This window comes from Fundulus heteroclitus, chromosome 4, assembly GCF_011125445.2.
Source record: "Fundulus heteroclitus isolate FHET01 chromosome 4, MU-UCD_Fhet_4.1, whole genome shotgun sequence".
In the NCBI taxonomy this organism is placed as follows: domain Eukaryota; kingdom Metazoa; phylum Chordata; class Actinopteri; order Cyprinodontiformes; family Fundulidae; genus Fundulus; species Fundulus heteroclitus.
In genome coordinates, this window is record NC_046364.1 from 35,788,826 (window position 1) to 35,804,155 (window position 15,330).

Consider the following 15,330-nt stretch of genomic DNA (forward strand, 5'->3'; position numbering starts at 1 on the left):
CCACTACTCAAAGAGAAATTGTCAGAAGTATTTTACGTGACTAAAGGAGAAAAAAAATGTTGCTCAGTGGCTGTTTGTTGTCTTTTCAGATGAACATATATTTTCACGCATTTTATTTGGAAAACTAGGCACCTAAGTTGGAATGAAAGTAGGGAGGCAGAGAATCCAAGTTGCATGAGGTTAATTAATTCCAAAGTCAAAGTCTATTTGTCACCCTTGGGAGAAGTTTTCCTTGGACATAGGTTACGATCCACAGACATAATGCACACAGCATCAAAAAGCTGCATTAATTAAATAAAAAATCACTACCACCATCAACAATGCTTCATTTTTAATTGTAGGTTACAAAACATAGAATTAAGTTACTAAGAGTTGGAAGTTTCCAGAGAGTAATTAATGCAAAAGAAGACCTGAGTGAGTGCATGTTACTGGATATTTCATGGATATATTTTTTCAGTAGGCCAACATCCCTGTATTTGAAATTAAATTTTATTTGCCTTATATAATATTCTAATTTTCTAAGGAACTAAGAGTTTCATTAGTTGTAAGTAAACGTAATCAAGATTCCCAGAAATAAACAACTGAAAATATATCATATTTTATAGTTTTCGTAATTACTTTATTTCTATTCAGTAGCAAACATTTGTTTTTATTTTTTCCTTATTCGCAAATAAGTATGGTGAATCTCTCGCTGACTTAAAACAACGTTTAACTGACTCTGAAACCATAGAGGTGTGGCGTATTTTTTCCTTTTTCTTCCCTACCCCGGAAGTAAACATCGGCTAACACTGATAGCAATAGCCTAGCGGGCTAACAGAAGTGCCTAAGAGATCACCAGGTCCCTCTCCTGTGGGACTACTGTCATGGCGGTGTTGTGGAGTAAACTGTGACAACTAAAGCGAAAATGATGAACGACATAATAGAGGAACCTGAAAAGGACACGCTCCTGGAAGCGCAGGCGGAACGACAAGTTTCGTCGGTAATGTCAGCTGCAGCTAATCTGACGATGGCTCTGATGAAAACAGAAACTGTGAGGTTAGCTAGCTAGCCTAGCATGCCTGTTTTGACAGTTCGGTTTTTGACAGTTTTAACAGTTACACCAGACTTGCTTTAAAGAAAGGCTTCTGAGTTTTTTTTTAACGTCAGACTGGTTATTGACATGTAAAAAAATTTAGTTTTGAAACATTTCTTGTGCTCCAACGTTTGGGTTTTATCTTATTCACTAGTAAACACCAATAGGCTTAGATTCTATGTGTGTTTAGTAGTGGGCCCTAGAAACCTCCTGTAAGTTGCTCATCAAATGTGTTTGAAGGAAAAAAAAATATATTTATGAAGTTCTCCTGTAGGTACACTGAGTCCCTTGTGGATGTTTAAACTTTTCCACATTTTGTCACGTTAAAGCCACAATGCCGGAATGTATTTTATAAGGAATCCATGGAATAGATCAACACAAAGTGGTGCATACCTGTGAAGAGGAAGGAAATGGATTCTTCAGATTTTTCAGTTGGACAAAAGCCAAACAGTGGGGTGAACATTTATATTCAGCATAGATATAGACATAACTCTATATCTTTGTTATTAAGGCTTCCTAAATTAATGTTTGCTTCACGCCTATTGCTGCTATAGAGCTGCAACACTTTGAGGATACGTATCTACCAATTCAATTCAATAAAATTTTATTTATATAGCGCCAAATCATGAAACGTGTCATCTCAAGGCACTTTACAAAATCAAGTTCAATCATATTATACAGATTGGGTCAGATTATACAGATTGGTCAAAAATGTCCTATATAAGGAAACCAGTTGATTGCATCAAAGTCCCAACAAGCAGCATTCACTCCTGGGGAAGCGTAGAGCTACAGGGAGAGTCGTCTTCATTGTACATGGCTTTGCTGCAATCCCTCATACTGAGCAAGCATGAAGCGACAGTGGGAAGAAAAACTCCCCATTAACGGGAAGGAAAACCTCCGACAGAACCGGGCTCAGTATGAACGGTCATCTGCCTCGACCCACTGGGGTTACAGAAGACAGAGCAGAGACACAACAAGAGAAACAAAAAAGCACAGAAGCACACATTGATCTAGTAATCTGTTCTACATTAGATGGTAGTAGCGGGTGAGCCGTCTTCTCTGGATGATGTCACAGTTAACAGAACACCAGACCAGGTGTACCTACTATGAAGAAAAAGAGAGAGAGCAAAATGTAATACCAGCTTTACCCGTCTGCAAAATAACTCAAGCTCTGTCCACTCATTTGAAACTGTCTGTGAAAATCAAATTTGAAGTCTAGCCACAGAGTGTTGAGTTGGATTTAGATCTGGGCTATGATTGTAACACATGGATATACTTTGATCCCCTGCATTGTAATAATGCATGCATGTTTAGGGTCCTCGTCTTGCTGGAAGTGGAACCTCTAACCTCGTGTCAACACTTCTTTAGCCTCAAACTAATTTTGTTTGTGTTAAGCTCCAAGAGTCTTCATTTCAGCTACGGCCTCCTTTGCCGTCTTTGCTGAAGAAAAGCTATTCAGCAGCATGATGCTGCCACCACTTTGTCCCCCAGGAAGGATGGCATATTCAGATTAGTGCAGTGCTACTTTTCCTCCACACATAGCATTTTGCGTAGAAACCATTAAATGTTTTGTCCAACACACCACAGCACCTTCTTCCTTATGTGTGCTGTGACCCTTATTTTCAGCCATGATTTTCTATTTGCTAATCTTCCATAAAGGCCAGATTTAAAGAAGACGACCAATTGCTCTCCTGTTGTCAGATGTTCCTACTGAGCTGCTTCTCTTGCTTATGCTCTCTTTGGCGGGCGACTGTGGGTAGAGTAGTCGTCTTGCAGTTGGAAGGTTGTGGATTCAGCTACAACTTTCCGTCACATGATGTCAATATGCCCCTGGGCAAGGCACTTAACCCCAAGTTGCCTTCCGATCTGCATATTGGTGTATAAATGTGTGTACGATTGGGTGAATGTGACTTGACTGTAATGTAAAGTGACTGGAAAAGTGACTTTACCATTTACCATTTAGGTTTTTACTGCTGTGTCTTGGTAGGGTTTCTGTAAGGTTCAGTTTACTTATTTGCAGACATCAAAAAGGCTTTTGGTTGCCCTGACGTTTTTTAAGGGATGTCTTAATAAAAGGGGTGAAATAAAAATGCATGCAACACTTCTTATATTTTAATCTGTAAAAAGAAAACAAAGGTAAATTTATTGGGGTTTGTGGTTGTAAAGTGGCAAAATATTTAAACTTTAATTACATTTGTGAAATTCCAGGGACCAAGTAACAGCACAAGACCTAAGATTCCTGATGGAGGCATCCGGCCGGTGGAAAAGCGAGGACCCTACATCATGTCCAGAGCTCCGGCCATCCACCTCAAACTACGTGAGCATTTTTACTAATTAAGGGAAGGAGGGGATGGAACAAGGTTAAATTAAACCTTTAAGCCATCAGTGATATTTTATAACAGTTGTTTCGTTATTAATTCCCTGGTAGTTAAATGGTGGTCAGTCAAGTCCCTGACTTTTTAAAATCATTTGTTTTTATTTAATCCAAGGCTGCGGATTATGTTATGTGTGAACAGGAGTGAGTAACTTTGAACAGTTAAAGATTATGTATTAGGGTTGGAACAGCCAGCTGAATATGTGCAGTCAAATTGCCCAGATTGGTTGGGTGTACATCCAAAAAAGAACAGAAATTCTCTGTGGCTTGAATTGTCGTGTGACTTTGGCAAAACACGGTGATTTTATACCCAGTTAGTTGACCACATGCACTGGCTGTTCACGCTTTTGTCTCACAATGATAAAAAAAAGCAGAAAAAATTATTTTAATTCAGCAAACTAGGGCAGCAGCTATCAGTTATGTTAGTAACTGATTATTTTTTTGTTTATTGTGTTATTCAATTAAGGTAAAAAACGATACTCTTCATAAATTAACATATCTCAATGGAAAAAGTGTGTTAAACTAAAAAAAAAAAACATTTTAGATGCTTTGTACAGTAAATGGCAGAAACATGTAAAAAAAAAAAAATCTCAATTTAATGCTGACAGCATGGTTATTTAATAGTTGAGGTATCCATCCATATGTATCTCTCTTTTTCTCTCTGTTTGGCAGTAAACAACATAACTAGGACTGCAACTATTGTTTTGCTAGTTTTTAATTAACAGATTAATAATCAAACAGTAGGAAGTGTTTTTTTTAATAGAACTTGAACCTGAGTCTGTAGACTCCAGTTAATGATTCGATTCGATTACTAAATTAGTTGATGATTATTACAGTCATTGATTAATCACAATTAATTGTTTCAGCCCTACAGCAAACCTGTCAGCATGTTAACAAATATTAACAAATGTTAATAAATAGATTTTATGAATGATCCATTTATAATTTTTCACCCTGCATTTAGAGGGAAACTGTCTAGAAAAAAAGCTATGATCTCGTGCAGTAGATCTTTGCGCTCTCAGCCTAATGTTTTCTGCACATGGTACCAGATTAAGAACTAAATAACAACAAGAAGTGAAACCATGCTGCAATGTTTACTCTTTTATGTGGTCGTCTAGTTTCAATCAGTCAGCATAAGGATGATTTTGTTCCTTTCGATCATCCGCAGAGAAACACAGGGAGATGGTGAGGAAAGCGCTGAAGAAGAAAGCCCTCTCTGCAGGCCCTCCGGTGACGCATCAACCCCGGCAGGGAGTCAAGAGGTGGGGAAGGAGAAAAGCGCTTTTTTCTGTCATGCCAACATGAAACAGGAGATGTTTTTAAAGAGACGTTTCTCTGTCCCTTCTATTTTAGGACGGTGAAGTTTAATAAGGGCTACGCCGCCTTGAGCCAGAATGCTGAGGACATGTTGGTTGCACTGAACTCAGACAGGTGGGGGAAAACAGTAAGACGCTCACACCAACCCAGATGATGCTGTTGAGGTCTTAAAAATACTTAAAAATGCATATTTGCAGCTTGATATTGCACATTAAGGTTTTCTTTTTATAAACGTGGGTTTTCTTGTTAAAACAATTCAATATTATATTATGAGCTAAGCTACCCTAAGCTTGATAAAGCTATATCAGGCGCTACTGTAGCCCTTTTAGTGTCTTTACATGGTTATAAAATCCTAAACTGAATGGTCACATGGGCTTCTGGTCTCACCATACTTTGCGGGTGTAAAACAACCCTACAAGGGTCTTTAACTTCTTGCTGCTTGTAAAATTGGCACCCCTGAGCCCGCCCCAGTTTGACAGCTACGTTTACGAGATTCATGGTCTCTCTTCCTGGTCTTTACAGTGATGAAGAGATTGACTTTGAGCAGTATTCCTCAGGATACTCTTCGGCTGAGGTGAGTTTGTCTCGCGAGACATTTTTCAGATTACTTTGATTCTTCTTTTGCTCATTGTCAAACAAGCTGTGGGACTTTTGACCTCTGGGAGCGGTAAGATAGTGTTGTGTTGTTCTCAGGCCATTATTAACTCCTTTAGTACATTTTCATCCTCCGTGTGCTGTGCACCCTTGCACAATCTTAAGGAAGTGACTCATTGAAAACCTTGCCTTCACATTAAATGTTGACCTATTGTATAATGTTTTTGCAGGACACCTGTACTATATGTGTATTTTAAACCCAATAAGAGGTAAAAGGTAATTTAAAGTATTTTTTTATACCACTTGAAGAAAATTACTCGTATTAAAAGTTTTTATCACATCTGATAGAATTGCAGTAGCCACTTATAACAGCAGCCTAATCTTTTTTTTTTTTTTTTTTTTTACTTGGTAGATAGAGAAAGCCCTGATTGGCTGGCAGTAAGCAAATGTCACAGTAATGTTATGTGTGTAGTTGTTTTTTCTTACTTCTCATGTCTGTTTTAGTTAATTGACGCCTGCTTTACAGAGAAATTACCTAGCTTGATTTCTTATGTTGCTCTGCCTTTTGAAAGTTGAGCATTTGGAGTTCTTCATGCAGGGTCCCAGCATGGGTTGTCAAAATAATCACTATCGGTATATAATCGACATAAAAAAAAAAAGAATTATTCAAATAGACTCATTTGCGACAAAATAGATATAAATTGATCCAGTGACATTTGCCCAAACTGTCACGCTTCTTCCGAACGCAGCGCGGCAATAAGAGACGCTCTGCTTCCCTGTAGCTGCTCATCTCAACAATAAGTTTATTGTTTAAACTCTGCTCACACGTCGAGTACAGCCAGAAAAACATGTGTGACCCTCCTTATCTTCACTACAAATACAAAAGAGTTGTTCGGAGGAACTATCCCTATGAGGCAGACGGACAAGGAAAACAGAAATACTATATTATGGCTATGAGCTAACGCTACAACACTGATGTATGAGAGCAACATAATGAGGTCATTTAAGCTCCTGTGTGTCCAACGGTGACGTAGTAAACATCCCCGATGACATGAGCTAACAGGATCTGTCGCTCTGAGCTCCCCCGTCAAGATGCGCTTCCACTCCGTTCTGCTACTGTACGAATCAGTCGGTGAAGCAGTGAAGCAACAATCGAATCGCATAGTGGCACACCAAAGATTTGTAATTCTAATCAACAAATAAATGCTTTACTGAATCTAAGGCACATACTTCCATAAAGGGTGTTAAAGGAACAATAAATGAACAACACAGAGATGGTGTGTGACGTCATACCGTCTTCACATCACTATTTTTTTTAGTTCTTTCTATCTAAAATAATGAAATTTTGCTTATCGTTCCTTTAACACTAAGTGTTATTGTGTTTACTCTTTTGAAAAACAGGGACAAATATGATATGTTTCTCTAGACATGGGATGCATTGCCTTACCTGACTCCGCCAGATAGATTTGCTCCGCATATCCATCTGGAAACCTTCCGTTGAAGTAATTTTGGGAAGGGGCGAAAATACTGGTTAGCTGATTGGCCTATGTTGGTGATAGACGGGCCAAATAAACCAATCAGATTCGTCGTCGCTCGTAACAGAGCAACGACGAAAACACAACCACAAGCCAAGCTACTCTTGCTGCTGCAGGTAAAGGCTCGTTAGCTCAGCAGAGAAATACTCTGTAATTCCGATAAAACTTGCTCGGTAGCCACGCTAACGCTAGTTTCATCGGCTGAAGCCGCCATGTTCTTTAGACTGAACTGTCGCGCTTCTCGTTGCGTCACACCTCAACCCGCCTCAAAGCCAACGCTGATTGGACGTTCGTTTGGTGAACGGCTTCAAATTTTCTTTAACGGAGAGTAGCCAGACTGATCTGCGTGTGAAACCTTGAAAGCTCGTGAGATCAGGATGGTCTCACGAGGCTATGCATTGCCCCCTTATGCTGTAATCAGTCATATCTTTTGCTTTTAACCAGAAATAACCCCGTGCCTTAAAAATTACTTTTGTTAAAATTCTTTATACATTTTTATTTTATTTTTGGTATCTGTATCGAGTTTGAAATGTTCACTTTGTGACAACCCGAGTCCCCACAGCAGCATTTTAATCAGGCACCTCTCATTCTGTTGTAGATTTCCTGCTGTGTGGGAACATTGTTGTGTGTGAAAGCAAACAGTGCAGCTGCCAAATGGCTTAGCATTTAATGCACAGCAGAGCTCAACGTGACTCAGGTTTCTGAGTGCTGTGCCCCAAATCATCACGCCTCCACCACTCTGCTTTATTGTTGATATGCTGCATTTGTGCTGATATCCTTTGTTCGTATGTCAAATATAGGCAGACATATCCACTTAGGGCTAAACCACCCTTGCAACATTGCTTTCTTCTGCTCCGATTTAATTTTGTTGTTCTAAGCTCTTTTGCAACAAACTCTTCCGAGACTAGTCCTGGAACTCATCTAAAACAAGCTAAACTTGTTTATATCCGTTTGGACTCCCATGAGCGTTACCATTTAACGTGCTAACTGAAGCCTGTAGGGTCTTTAAATGGAACTCTTTTTTTTCTTTTGGTATTACTCTGAGCATTTACCCCCAGGGTAAACTCGCTAAAACATCCACACCCAGCAAGATTGACAGCTTGCTGCAAAGCTTTTCCCTTGTGAATATTCTTTCTAACTGCGGTATAATGAAATCCGTTGTGTTCGCTCCTAAATTGACAAGCTTCTCAGAAATGAATAACAGAGATATCCCCGATCACTCATCCAAATATCCGAATCTGCCACTTTTCCCTCAGTCAGTTCCATTTGATGATTGGCAGGGCAAATGCTGAACTATCTTAATTTACTTTTCCTATTTATTAAGTCAATCAAAACTAAGAAATCTCACTGTTTTCAGTCTGCAAACATTCCAAACCATATATATGTACTTTTAAGCACTTTTTTTTAGTTTAATAGAAATTAGACACAAGTTAAGGGGATAAGGGCGTCTGATGGATAAACTGATGAATCTTGTAATTCCTTTTTCATTTTGATTCAAATCTTATATCTCTGTAAATAATTCAATTAAAAAATCATTTAGTATTTTGAAGGGGAGTTAAATGTTGTGTTAAGTCACTATATAAATAATATGCAATAAACCTCCAGCACAGTTTTTTTTTCTTTTCTATATGTTATAGTCTTTAGAATAAAAAAAATTAACCAGTCAAATTTGCAAAATAGTCATAAAAATAGGAAATTAAATCAGAAACTAGTATTGACCAGGAAAAGGTTTCCTGTGCAGTCATGAAAAATCTGGAAAAGTATGAAATTTGATTTGATCATATTCCAAATCTGGATAAGTATGGGGAAATTAAAAAATAAGAAATTGAAAGAAATGTGATTTCCTTATTTCTTATTTCAACATTTGAGACAAAAAATCAATATTCCTTAAAAGTAAACAAATATTCTACTTTTTTCGTTTCCGCATCCAAACTTGAGATTTATTTGAACTTATTGATCATTTTGGTTGTTGAGTTAAGGGCAATTTGTTTGCTTTTTTATTAATTTTGTATTTTTTTTTTTTTTTACACATACCCTTTTAAGTTAGGGTGTTAAACCTGAGGTTGTTGAAATGGGTTTGTTTTAGATGCCAAACAAAACATTGATAACTCTTGTGTGGAAGTTTGTAGGAGGAGGATATTAATGACAACAAACTGTGATTTAAAGGATTCACATTTAAGCACAGTCCAGATTTTCTAAGTACTCTAGATTTTAGCGTATCCGTTTGTCCAGATGCCAAAAAGAATGAAATAAACCTTTATGACAGCTCAGTTGAAAGCTAGCTTTAGTTTCCTGATTTCCTGGGAAAGATAAGCAGATAATAGATAAATGTCCAATAACTCACAAAATATAGATAAAAAATTTAATCTGGAAAAGTGTGAAATGGAAAACTTGTAGTAACCCAGTGACTCGCCTGCGTTCATCAAACGAGCCAAATGCTGTAATACCAGACAGGATACAGGTGTTCATGTTTAGTCATGATGAGTAACTTTGATTTCCATAAGTTGGGTACTGCTAATAAATTATTTGTTAAAAAGACAAGTGCTAGTGGTCCAGTGTTGATTTGATCATAGCGATCTAATCAAGGAGGAACATTCAGGACATTATTTTAAACATAACCAATATTTCTGCACAATGTTGATAAAATTATTTTCTTTGTAATTCAACTTTTAACCACAAATTCAGACGCTTCTCTCATACATTTACTTTAGATAGAATAAATAGAACTTTGAAGGTAAACCCATCAGTATTTATCAGATTTAGATCTGATGTTCTGTGAGGTGCTAATGGGTTTTTTCCCCCCCCCCCCCAGGTCCATCCTGATTTAAGCAAGCAGCTGCTTCAGGACGGCTACAATCTGGATGAGATCCCCGATGATGAAGACCTGGACCTGATCCCCCCCAAAGCCATGGGCTCTTCTGTGTGCTGCTGCTTCCAGTGCCCATCGTGCCCCGTGCAGTGACGTTGATGCCGTGACCTGGACCTTCTGAAGGTCTGACTTTATATTCAGCTCACTAGTCGCTGGGGCCAAAGCTCTTCTTTCTAATGCAGCTCTGCTGCTGCATGTTGCCTGAGGAAATCCAGCTCCGAAGCCTGATGCAGGACCGCAAGCGTTGAACACTGACATCGCTCAGCTTCAGTGAGAATGCAGAAGGACATGAGAGCAAGCCTTATCCACTGTGACTCCAAAGCCTAACTAATTGTATTTATTTTTCCAGTTTTTGCAAGCATTACACAACACCGTAACTATGACACTGCGTTTGACTTGAGTGATAGAGTATTTCAACATTTATGATAAGACCGTGTTGACTCAAGGAGGAGCTGGCTAGTTTATTTCCTCTATGGTGAGCAGGTCTGTAACCCTCTAACAAGCATCATGTTCGCCTCTTTGGGCCGCTTTAGCCCTTTGACAAATCTGAAGTAATCATCTGTTGACCTGTAACTGCTAAATGATGCAATGGCACCTCACTGGAACACTGGCAGCACCTGAGTGCACGATATTAGTCTTAGTTTTCATTACCTACATCTGATTTTTACTTGGGGAACAGAAACTACAGGACATGGTGACAGTGCAGATGTAGCGCCTGCTCCAACAAACACAACGTAGAACAAAAGTGCAAAAATACTAAGAAGCGCTCTGTTTATACATTTGACACATTGTGTAGCTGCTGTTTATGGCTCCAAATGTATCTGAACTGAAATTGAGGACCAGATTTAGATCTTGTCATTAACTTTGACACAGATCAAGGATTTTTGAAAACAGATGTATTTAAGAGACTAACTAAAGGAAGACAGAAGACTTCCTAAAGGTAAATTTACCTTGATTAGTTTTGTGTAGTATTTTGGTTTTAAAAACTCCTCTGAGAAAACGTGTCTCCCCTTTAAATTTGAGTTGCATTATTTATGTATTTATCATTCTATTTAATTTGTATGCTAAACCACTTGTTACAAGTTATTTACAGTTCAAAATGTACGTCATAGTTTGCATTAGTAATCATACTTTTTTTTTTATTATTGTTTTGTGTTCTGATGGATGTTGTGATTTCCAACACTTCAGAATATATTTGTTCATTGACATTACAATGTTGGTTGTTTTTAACTTTTGGGTTTTATTTTGAAACCGTATTAACACAGACTGTTTGCCCGAGATCAAGGATCGTCACATTCTCAGGAGGTTCGTACGCGTGGATGCGCAGAGATCAGATTTCTTTTGCATACATGAGTAAAATTGCATTTGAAATGTGCATAATTGCTAAAGAGCATAAAAGTGTAAAGCCAAGATAAAAAGCTTCCTGTATACTGTTACATATATGCGCAGCCGACCATTTAACCACAATGAGGAAGTATAGGATCAGAACAACAATAACAGTCTGTGCTAGGAGGAGGTAGGAGGAGGAGCTGAAAGCGAGTCATAAATCCTGAATTGGGAAGTGAGATTTGTGAAATACAACATATCTTCTGTACATCTCATGGTTTTAATGCAGGTTACTGGTATGAGCAGAATTAATTTATATGGACCTAAATTTGATTTTTTTTTAACCCCATTCTTTGCTCTTTTGGTGTGTTTTGATGTAGATTAAATTTTGCACTTAACACCAGTTGCCAGTAGCAAGTACACTTGACTCACCTGTACTATGCAACTATGGGACAATCTGCTTGTTGTACAACATTTTGACAAGGTTGTGTTATTGAGTGCTGAATGCAATAAATCAATGTTTTGTTGTTTGTTTGTTTTTTTTCCACCTGTAAATACACTATTTCCATTGTACGCTGTTGGTTTACATTATAAACAAAAGATTTAATTAACATGACTTGTATCTCTGCTCATTGAAAAATAACTGCAAATAATTCACATTACAGTGATCCGCTGTCTTTCTTTCAACATTTCTGTACTACTGCATTCTTTGTGTTATTTCAATCATTTAAATCTTAGAAAGTGTGGCTCTTTTTGAACAGGATGACTATAGCCCTGCTATTCAGAACATTGGATGCCATTTAAAATGATTTTTTCCCCCCTGAGTAGGGCACGTTTTCAAATCATTTAAACACATTGTGCTCTTTGAAAGCTAACTACTTCCCCTTTTAATTTGAAATGCCATTCAGGCGTTAGCTTTTAAAAGACTTGTTCGGTTTTTATACAGTTACAGTTTATTCACAAGGTTTTACATCAAATACCACTTTTTCCCACCTGAGGCTAAAGTCATGTTCTACTGTTTGAGATCCTACATAACACTTTTTTCCTTACTTACCCAAACCACTGAATTTCACATCATAACCTAAAAAAGCAGGTTTTTTTGGGGCCAGGCGTAACATTCAAATATCTTTGTCTTAAGGCTGAGCCATTGGCCGATTGCCACGGTGCTCCAAAGCACTAATTCAAGCAAAAGGAACCCAGACCAAGACTTTAGTTGGCCAAGATTTCTCAAATAGAAATATATTGGCAACATGTAACTTTTTGTTCCATTGGTTGTAAGCCATAATTATTACAATTATGAGAAATAAATGCTTAAGATATGTCACTATTTGACTATTTGTGTCAGAAATATTCTGTGCGTAGGCTTTCACACAAATTTCACTATTTTAACAGAGCGGCAGCACCCATACTCTGGAATCGGCTTCGTTTGGATCTGTGCTACCACTTATTTAGGTCTATTTAATCAAACCTCAAAACTCATTTGTTCAGGCTGGACCAACTAGCACCTGCGACACTATTCCTGACTTTTAATCATTATTGCCTATTTTTATGGTTCTATGCTTTGTTTTGTTTTTGTCTGTATGTTGTTTCTCATTTTAATAGTAAAGCACTTTGGTTGCCAATACATAAACTATAAGCCAATACATAAACTATAAATTGATTGATTAAATATTTGATCAATCAATCGAATTACCGAAATGAATTTCCGGAAGGGGGCAGCATAGAGCTTTGCTGCTGCATTCTTGCACTACCTGTTGCGTTATAGACACTTTCCACCAAGTTTTTTTTCTAGTCTTGTGTTAAAGATTCTTACACCACACACGCAAAATGCATCATCTGTGTATCTACAGCAATGAAGTGTAACAATGTGTGCTTAAAAATATGCACGAATTTATTTTTCGTTAGATTCTAATACAGGTAAAATTAAGAAAGCGCATATCATTGCGCTGATGTTCTCGCAATAACCGCAAGCATTGTCTTTGCAGGTTGCGAAATAATGAAATTACTCTCAGATAAAAAAAAAAAAAGAAAGGAGAAAAAAAAGAACGTAATAATTGAATTAAATCGAAATGGTAGATACTTGTTGCCGTCGCTGGGCGGGCCTAATGCTGGTGTGCGCCATGCGAGGGGGGTGTCAACTCAACTGGAGAGGGGGAGAAAAAAAAAAACGACAGGGAGTTACCTCAGCGCTTTCCGAGACATGAGATCGGGTCATTTACCAGCCTGTTCCCTGACCTATTAAAGCAGGAAATCACGAATTTCACATAAGCGGGGGGAAGCCTGGAGAAGTGGTCCAGGGGAAAACGGCGCACTGCTCCTTTCCCCGTTTTTTTTTTCCTTCCTGCTGCCGGCGGATCAGTCGGAGTCTGAGGGGCGTGCGCGCGCGCGTGCCTGTGTGTTTACAAGTGTTTGAACGGGTGCCAGAAACGAGGGAAGAAGGAGGACGAAAACCCAAAAGGAAAGAGGGATGGTGGACAACTCCAGCAGTAGCAAGGCGCAAATGGTGAGTGGTGGCTGTGCTTGTTTAGTGGCTCCGCGCTTCTCCGTCCCGGCAGCGAGCTGAACGCACGAGCCCTCTCCCGACAGCTCGTTTTAACGCTTTTATTCACGCTGCGGAGTAGAAGGAGGTGGTGGCCGCGGCTGAACGCGTAGTTTCCCAAAGAAACAGGAGAGCAAAGTTTCGAGAGGTAACTTGACCTTATAGTTGGTTACTTTTCACTCATGTCTTATCATTTCAGCTATGTGAGAAGGTTATGGTACTATATATATATATATATATATATATATATATATATATATATATATATATATATATATATATATATATATATATATATATATATATATATATATATATATATATATATATATATATATATTTGCGCGTAAGTTGGCTGACTTGGCACGGCTGCATGTTATCTCTTCCTTATCTCATGTTATCCACGTTATTTTGAGGATGTGGCAGCCAACTCGCTCTAATTCGGAGGAGGTGCTTTAGCTGTGTCCTTTTTTTTATTCCCACTTAATTGTATGCTTTTAACAATAGTAATAATAGTAATCAACAGCCAGCAATTAATGGGTCTTAGTACCTACTCTTCACCTTGATGCTGCCTGCCTACTACTTTAATTTCTCATAAGTTCTCATAGTAGAGTTGTAGTCAATTGAAAAGCCACCCCTTACTTTTCACGATAATGTTTTTCTTGTACCAGTCCTACGGGTCCCGGTCATTTCACCTTCTTGCCATTTCGTCTACTTTTTTCTTTTTCTTTTTTTTTTATTTGCCTGACCTTTTCGGCATAAAAAGGTGGGTCTCCTGGTAATTTGACCCCTTCTTCAATTTTTACCCTCACCTTATTCCCCTCCTACCAAGTCATTGCGTACCTATATATTTAAACTATTGCTTGTCCTCTTATTTTTCATTCTAGTTTAATATTTACATTAATAATGTCAATAAATGGGGGGGAAAAAAATCTTCAAATTACTTCAATACTTTATTTCAGTTGTACAGTGTTGTCATCAAATGTTCTTTTATTCCCTGTTTCCATTGAGTTTTGCTTTGAATCGCAGGTTGGGCCAGCTGGAAACATGATCCCTGATCAAACCAAATCCAATAATCGTTCTATGTCGCCCTTTGTGTGTTGATACTGTCTATTAGAGTTATGTGGTTGCATTTATATTCAGTAAATTTCCTAAGTAGTCGATTATCTAAAGCATTGCTGATCTTTTGTTATCAAGGCGGGTACTTAACAAACCCCTCTGACAACAAATCTGTGTATGGTGGCTATGAGACACCCTGCAGGAGATGTCACAATTTTGGGTATGAAAAAAACAAAGCTGCGACGTGGCGTAGGGAGAAATGACCTGCACCCTTGTCAAGTGTCCAACCCCCCCAACCCCGGCTTTGACAACGGTATTTCAACACCCGTCATTTTGCCCCTTCATCCATGCCCATTGCCACAAGACCTTTTTTGTACCTGCTTTGACAGACAAAGCCTAATTGATTGTCCAATTGTAAATTTTTATCCAACCAGGGGGCACGAATTGGCCTACAATCGATGACACTGAATTGTCTATTATCTACTAATTGTTTCTTGTAAGGACATTCAGTTATGGACCCAATGACATTGTCAGCAGGATGTCACTTACAGTTTTAGTCTTAGTTTGATCGAGGGTCATAATCCGACATATTTCCAAAGAGTCAACCGGCCCAAATAGGGTTTAGAACCAGTGGAAATGGGGTGT

The 15,330-nt window shown here is 38.3% G+C and overlaps 2 protein-coding genes across 5 annotated transcripts in view; both read left to right on the forward strand.

Moving 5' to 3' along the window:
* Window positions 1-771: 771 nt before the first annotated feature.
* fam219b (family with sequence similarity 219 member B) lies at window positions 772-11,703 on the forward strand. The gene is made up of 6 exons (XM_012868738.3): window positions 772-979; window positions 3,281-3,389; window positions 4,615-4,708; window positions 4,800-4,877; window positions 5,286-5,337; window positions 9,705-11,703. The coding sequence occupies exons 1-6, from the start codon at window positions 905-907 to the stop codon at window positions 9,852-9,854; spliced, it is 558 nt and encodes a 185-aa protein (XP_012724192.1). The 5' UTR covers window positions 772-904; the 3' UTR covers window positions 9,855-11,703.
* Window positions 11,704-13,216: 1,513 nt separating this feature from the next.
* Window positions 13,217-15,330, forward strand: part of LOC105930467 (AT-rich interactive domain-containing protein 3B) — an 86,604-nt gene continuing 84,490 nt past the window's right edge. For 2 of the 4 annotated variants that reach the window (XM_021319553.2, XM_021319555.2), the window contains exon 1: window positions 13,218-13,590. In XM_021319553.2, coding sequence (XP_021175228.1) covers window positions 13,555-13,590 — 36 coding nt within the window. In that variant the 5' untranslated portion in view covers window positions 13,218-13,554. The other 2 variants (XM_021319554.2, XM_021319556.2) reach the window with 2 other exon arrangements.

Coding starts and splice junctions, on each gene's coding strand:
- fam219b (XM_012868738.3), top strand. CDS start 905: ATGATGAACGACATAATAGAGGAACCTGAAAAGGACACGCTCCTGGAA. Junction 980..3,280: donor CGGAACGACAAGTTTCGTCG/GTAATGTCAGCT, acceptor GTGAAATTCCAG/GGACCAAGTAACAGCACAAG. Junction 3,390..4,614: donor GGCCATCCACCTCAAACTAC/GTGAGCATTTTT, acceptor GATCATCCGCAG/AGAAACACAGGGAGATGGTG.